General features: G+C 39.6%; 2 protein-coding genes across 5 annotated transcripts in view; one reads left to right on the forward strand and one right to left on the reverse strand.

The window, feature by feature from the left end:
- Positions 1 to 1,417, reverse strand: part of sptbn4b (spectrin, beta, non-erythrocytic 4b) — a 38,583-nt gene extending 37,166 nt beyond the window's left edge. For all 4 annotated transcript variants that reach the window (XM_088300068.1, XM_088300067.1, XM_088300070.1 and 1 more), the window contains exon 1: positions 1,217 to 1,417. The gene's annotated coding sequence lies outside the window, so the exon portion shown is untranslated. The remainder of the gene's footprint in view (positions 1 to 1,216) is intronic.
- Positions 1,418 to 2,504: 1,087 nt separating this feature from the next.
- On the forward strand, positions 2,505 to 6,180 carry blvrb (biliverdin reductase B). Its single transcript, XM_088300567.1, has 5 exons — positions 2,505 to 2,700; positions 4,090 to 4,251; positions 5,146 to 5,235; positions 5,313 to 5,444; positions 5,838 to 6,180. Exons 1-5 carry the CDS (start codon positions 2,616 to 2,618, stop codon positions 5,990 to 5,992), a joined length of 624 nt encoding a protein of 207 aa, XP_088156693.1. The 5' UTR covers positions 2,505 to 2,615; the 3' UTR covers positions 5,993 to 6,180.
- Positions 6,181 to 7,274: the final 1,094 nt, after the last annotated feature.

The raw sequence follows: 7,274 nt of genomic DNA on the forward strand, positions 1-7,274 counted from the left end.
CAGTCCGTAGCTTCATCCAGTGAAACAGGCAAACTCAATTGCAATTGGTCCATGACAACTCATAAAAGAAACAAAAACATCCGACTTTTTCATAAAAATTCTTATGATTATTTCAGATCTGTTGGAAATGGATAAAATGTGCATGCTACAACGTCACTATGAAGTCTTCCATTTGAGGATAACATGTTTTTAGAATGTGAGAGGAAATGCCCACGCAAGTATGGGGAGAATATTCAAATACAAAGGGTGGAGCCCAGATTCAAACCCTGAACCGCAGACATGTGAGGAAGATGCGCTAGCCAATAGGTCATCATGCTGACCAAGTCAAACTTTGTGCTATTAAATTCCATCCATATTTTTGCTGTATATCGTGTAATATTACAATTTCATCTGGCATGGTGGATTAGTGGTTAGCATGTTTCCCTTGCATTTCTAATGTTTGGGTCTTGAATGTAGGCTCAGGCCTTCCTGTTTAGTTTTTCTTTTCCTAATACTCCTTTGTAAATATTTCTAGCATATCCCAGCTGACTTTTGGGGGGGGGGAGTGTGGTACACTGAATTGGTCGCAAGCCAATCACAGGGCACCCACATTGCACACCTGTGGGCAATATACAATTTTCAACTACGATAGAGTAAAGTGATTTTTTGAGGAACAAACGAAATATACCATGAACTGGTCGCCAGTCAATCACAGGTCAAGAATAGAAACAAATGATGCTCACATATGGCCAATTTTGAATTTTCGGCAGAGCTAATGTGTTTTTGGAATGAGGGAGGAAAGCTCCAGTCAAACTCGAGTAGAACATACAGAACCAACTCCGCCAGATTCAAACCACAACCTTGGAGCAGTGAGGCAGACATTCTTACCACTCCACCACCACGCTGCCCATCACAACAATGTCATTAAAAGTAGAAAGTAAGAAGGAGCAGTGCAGCTAGTGTATGCTGCTGCTGCTGTTGCTTTAGAAGGCCTGCTGCTCCTGTGGCCAAGGATGCTCTCACTTTCATGCGCCCTCTGACGCGCACCGTCAACACTCGTCACGCGTGCACCGTCCATCACATGGCGACGCGCACGGACGGACCACTGCGGTACGGTACCCCTGCAGCCTGACGCATGCCCGGATGCCGACTTTCCCACCGGTCAGAGTCGAACTTCATCCCCTCATTTTACCCCACCTATCTCTCCTTCTCCCTCCCTGACTGTACCCCGTCTTACCTTCTGCGCGTGTGCCGAGGACGGACCTTTGTGTCTCCCGGCGTTCGAGTGCTCGACGCCGGCTTGCTCAGCACCGGCGAGTCGGTACAAGCCGAGCCGAGCCGAGGAGGCCGCCGATTAAGTGCCGGGCCGGGAGGTGCTGGCCTGGCTGCGGCTGCTGAGGATGATGATGACATCCATAGGACGGACCCGCTACTCTCCCCCCACCACCGTTACCACCTGACAAATCCCCCTCCTCCTCCCCCTCTTCTTCCACGGCTTCCTCCTCGACGTGGAGATGCGGGAAATAGCAGCAGCAACGGGTGCAGGAGGGGTCGAGAGAGAGCGACAGAACACAAAATGGGCGCTAGAGGGCACCCTCGAACAAACACATTTCGATCGAAACTACAGCAATAGAAAATATGATAATACTGCTTTAACACGTTAAGCAATTTATAAAACGGATGGAGGGATAGAGTAATATATTTTGTAATATATGTGAATGAATTGTTAGGCCTAGACAGAGGTAGATTTTATTTCTGAAACGTCATAGCGAAAAAAGTAAAGATTTTTTCAAATCAGCCACAAAAATACGTTGCGACACATACAGCCATGATTAGAACTCCAATTTACTTTACCTTACACATTTGTATCGAATGTACTGTTTTTCTTTAAATGTTTTAACATTATATACATAAAGTTGTATTGTATTGTATTTTATTGTAAGTTGTCTTGAGTTTATACAACGTTGCATAAAGGTAACACTAATACAACGGGAATATGATTATTGTTGATTGATTATTATTAAAATAGAACATGGGACAAGAATATTATTGTATTGAAATATTAAATAGAAAAGTGATCACATTTGAAATATAAATTGGTATAGGTTTAATATTATTTGAAAGTACAATAAAATAAAATATTATTTTGAAATACAACATACAACAAAAATATTAGAACCATAAAATACCTATACAATATGGCATTCATTTAAATATAACACAGTAAATACACAGTATACAACAATAATATTAGTTTGTTATCTCAGAATATAATATAAAGCAAGACTATAATATATGAAAGATTAACTGTAAATATGCTATTTAATATTTTTGTAAGTATAAATTGGGAATGTATATATTTTTAAAAATCATACTGTTATACTTGAAAAAAAATTATATTATTTGAAAAGCAAAAATGAGTAGTACATCTCATATGAAAGTACACACTATTAAATAAAAAGCTCGGCGAGAGGGATACTGTACTGTATCTTTAAATGAATTTAAGGGGAGGAGCCAAATGACAGGCGGAAGCGGCACAAGGAGGCTGAACATACCTTGACCGACTAATGTCTGTGAGGTTAATGTAACTATTTTTTTTTACACTTGTGGATGTCAGTAACCTCTTTTCGTTGACAATGTCGGACTCCGTTAAGAACGTGCTCATTTTTGGGGCGACGGGAATGACCGGTCAGGCCACTTTGCCTCTTGCTGTGGCTGCAGGTGAGAGACGACAGATGACATCACGCCGACATGACGTAACACTGTCTCGTTTATTAAATAAATAAATAAAACTGACTGACGCTTAAAATAGCTAAATAATCATAAAAACAGTTTCTAGACTGAGAGCTCCGAATGCAACTTAGTGTATCGTCTTTTTGTGAATATGACGTCACTGTTTAAGTTGCGTTGCAATATAACAATATATCATTTAAAGTAATTGCCAGTTGTGTGATTAATCTGATAAAATACTGCTGCAACTCGTATTACTACATCTAGCCAGCCATTTTCTGTACCGCTTAAAGTACCATAATAATGATCACCATCATCCAAACTAGAAATATAGTAAATGTTGAATGGGGAAAAAAATAAAAGTTGTCCAGTAATTTCTAATAGAACTTGAGAACTTATTCAACAAGTAGTATTTTTTTTATTCACAATGTTGAGCATTTTCAATGTGGAATTGTGGCAATCTGAAAATTAGTTTCCAAGATGTCCTGAACAAGATGAATATTTTGAATATGAATGGCTGGAATTTTTTGAAAAATTTAGAGTTATTAGAATGATTGATAATGTGCATTTCTAATGTTCACTGTTTGATCAATTTTGACCTTTAACAAAGATACCACATGATTTATTTTTTAAATAATAATTTTATAAAACATACCAGCAAATGAAAATTATTTAAATTTTTTCCTGATGGGCCCCCCCAAAAAAATAAAGGAAAATTGTTACCATTAATTTGACCAATGTACTCTCAGTTTAATTAATCACATTCAGTTGCTTTAATGTGACTAAGCAATTATAGCCCTGGTCCAAAAACTGCTGAGTCATGTTAGGTTGGCATGGTGATGATAGATGCTTGTTATCTTGTTTGTACATGAGGGGCGATGTCACTCTGACTGTTGGTCCGATTTGGGTGTGTGTGCAAGTGCATGTGTGTGGGTGTGATACACCAGAACAAGTTGTCAGGTCTACCTGCCTGTCTTCAAATCATTGAGAGATGTTTCTATTCCCAAGAGAAGGATTTATAGCCTCTGTGGTGCTATTTCTAAAATAAATGAGTTAAAGAAAAAGCAAACATGTGTTTTGTGCACCATTCTCCTACATCACAATACGACGCCTTTATGATTCTGTTATCACATTTTCCCCCCTCTTTTTTGTCAGCGCCCATATCTTTTAATGGTGACCTTACAAAAAATAAAACAATATCCAAAAGCCCCCAAAAAAGCACACACAAAAGAGACAAAGAAAAAGCCAATTGTGAATTGGCGTCTGCTGTTCCACTCTCCTGATGTATCCCAGCACTGCCTTTTTGTGACACTGCAGCTGATCACACGAGGGCACATTACCGTGGTTCTCCTTGGCTCACCTGCTCTCTCCATCCTGTAGACTACAACGTGACGGTGCTGGTGCGAGACCCCGCCAGGCTGCCGGCGGACCACAAGGCCTCCAGGGTGGTCGTGGGTGACGTGCTCAACAAGGACGATGTGAAGAAGGCCATGGAGGGCCAGGACGCCGTCATCATCATACTGGGAACCAGAAATGACCTCAGTGAGAACAAAACACGCAAATTCACCACAGAGTCAATACACTCTCACACTAAACAAAATATCTTGAACACATGTACAGACCAGAAACCTCTCATTCACGCACCTAAACAACACTAAAACTCACTCACAACCAAAAAGCTCTCAAACAAAAAAACTCCCTCTTGCGCAAAATAGTCTCATGACAAAGAACCTCTCACGCAATTCAAGAGCAAAAACATACATTCACACCTAAAAAAAACGTTCCCCTTTGCTACTGATCAGAAACCTCTCACAAAAAAAAAACTAAATCTCAAATCTTGGTTACAAAAAAAATACTCATGTAAAAAACTCTCACGTATACAAAGCAATCGCAAGCAACCCCCAACCTTTTGCTTAAAAACATCTCAAGAACAAAAAACAATCATGTGTCAAAAAGTTCTTGTGTTCATCAAAATTCTAGTAAAGCAATGTCAACTGAAGCACTCACACAAAAGTATCACATTTTTTTTGTCTGAGTGAGCTCTGTATCGCCTATTTGAGTCAAAAAATGTGCATGTGTATGTGTGTAAGGAAACACAAAACTGAAAGTGGAAGCCATCTCAAATGGCTAAATGGTAAATGGGTGGTCACCTTTGGTTTTCAAAGTGCTTCACACAACTACTCATCTACCTCGTGATGACATCTCAAATGCTGATTATTATTCCTTAATGCACTCATTCCAACGTTTTGGTCATGGGAGAGAGGTTAGCCTGGATTGTTTTTTTTAATGATGGCTACATTATCTTTCCAAGGATGATCACATTGCATTTTGGTAAAAGTCAACTTTATGTGTGGTAAATGCTACTCTTGGCCTAAACGACACCTCATAATTAAAGTTCAGACAGACTATCATACTTGCCTGTGTTGTTTCTGTCAGGTCCAACCACCGCCATGTCTGAAGGCACCAAAAACATCATTGAGGCCATGAAGGCTCGCGGCATCCGCAAAGTTGTGGGCTGCATGTCAGGTACGACACGTTTTCATCCAATGTGTGTTTCTGAATGTTTCCAAATGATCTACGTTATTCCTCCTCCCGTGGGTCAGCCTTCCTGCTGTGGGACCGCTCCAAAGTGCCGCCACGCATGCTGGCTGTCACTGAAGACCATGACAGGATGTACGACGCCCTCAAGTCGTCCGGCCTGGATTACGTGGCCGTCATGCCGCCTCACATTGGCAGTGAGTGTGGACCAATTCCTGAAAAATCCCATGAAAATGACTCATTTAAAGGAAAAAAATATGCCAAATCGAGGGGAAACATGAAACGAAACATTTTCACATTGTTTAGACGTTTAGCAGTACGGAGGCAGTAACTAGGATTGAATAATAACATATGCTTCTCTGTTTATTTACTTCTGGCATTTGAGTCAGTTTTTATCTCACTTTTACTGTTTAGCTTTTCTATTGGATCTTATTGGATTATGTTTCTGCGATACTTAACCTGAGTGGGATGTTTTTGACATAACATATGGATTAAACACCTGTGTCAAGCAATCATTACATCCGAAAGGAAAATTAGTTTCCTCATAACATGCCTTCCCCCCCCCCCTCTTCATTTCCGATGCAACACAGATGATCTTCCTCTGACGGGGAGCTATGCGGCGACAGAGAATGCGTTGAGGGGCCGAGCCATCTCCAAACATGACCTGGGACACTTCATGGTCAAGTGTCTGTCCAACAATGAGTGGGATGGCAAGACAGTGGGCCTGTGGGGGGAATACAAATAGTTCAAATCACATTGTTTTTTCCATCTTAGCCCATAAACAACAGCTTTTTTTTTTTTTTTAAATAATGATACCAGCTTCTCTTTCAGTCAAATCCAGCACATATATGCTATCGAATTCAGTATTTGAAGTGCCAAACGTAATCACAATTGTTCTGTTTTATGCTTTTCAAATAAATCCAATCGAAAATTCCTGTGAGATATTTTCATGCTCATCTAGATGAAAACATATAACAATAGAGAACAAAGCTAAATTGTGCTTAAGAGTATTTTAAGGCGACATACCTTCTTTTCACAATTTAAAAGAGTTGCAGGGAATATTTACAAAATGTTTCCCCCATTTTTCTATCGCGTAATTAGCATTCACCAAGCCACTGAACTACACTTGACAGTAAATGAGGCGTTGTGGCGCATTGCATAGCCAACCACAGACAACCACATCGACTGTATAGCGTCTTGCTCGTAACACTGTTAGCTAGTGCTAATATAAGCAAACATTGCCACTTTACTTACCTATAGGCTTTGACATCATTGCCACAAAATGGTTCTTTCGCTTTTGATTGTCAGACAGCCAACCAACAAAATGTTCATCAGCCTCACTGTTAATTTCTCACTTGATGGGTAGGCAGGCACTCCAGAAATCCAACTCTTTGTACATAATTGTTAAAAAGTTAATTTTCCTTAAAAACATTCACCGTTCGTCAGTGTTAATGCAGTCGTTTGCTGCCGCCTAGTGGCCAAAGTGGCACGACTGTAGACAACTTATTTACTGTCGGAATAGAAGTGTTTTTTTAATCCTCCTTCGATAAACGATGTATATGATCGAAGTATGATGTAGTTAATTAGCCATTTTATCTTATATATATATATGTATATATATAAGATAAAATGGCTAATTAACTATATATATATATATATATATATATATATATATATATATATATATGTGTGTGTGTGTGTGTCTTCTAGCATTTCTTTTGAGTAGGGCCATAATGGTAAAACGCTCCGTACACTTTATTTCTGCGCTTTATTTTGAAAATACACTTTTCAAATCGGCCTTATTTTAGTTTTTGACCAGTGAGAACGCATACGATGTATAAACTTAATTTTGGTCCTCCGTCGTAAGGCACATCGTGTGTAGATATATTTGAATTTGTTAGACTTGGTGTAACTCTAGCATGTAAAAAAAAAAAAAAAACAGAGAAAGGACAGGAAATGTGTTTTTTTACGTGGAAAATGTCATCAAGTGGGAGATTCCGGGCAGTACCCTGCGCCCACGTGCCCCA

This window comes from Idiotropiscis lumnitzeri, chromosome 7, assembly GCF_059441095.1.
Source record: "Idiotropiscis lumnitzeri isolate Australia: NSW breed Sydney's pygmy pipehorse chromosome 7, RoL_Ilum_1.0, whole genome shotgun sequence".
Taxonomy (NCBI): Eukaryota; Metazoa; Chordata; class Actinopteri; order Syngnathiformes; family Syngnathidae; genus Idiotropiscis; species Idiotropiscis lumnitzeri.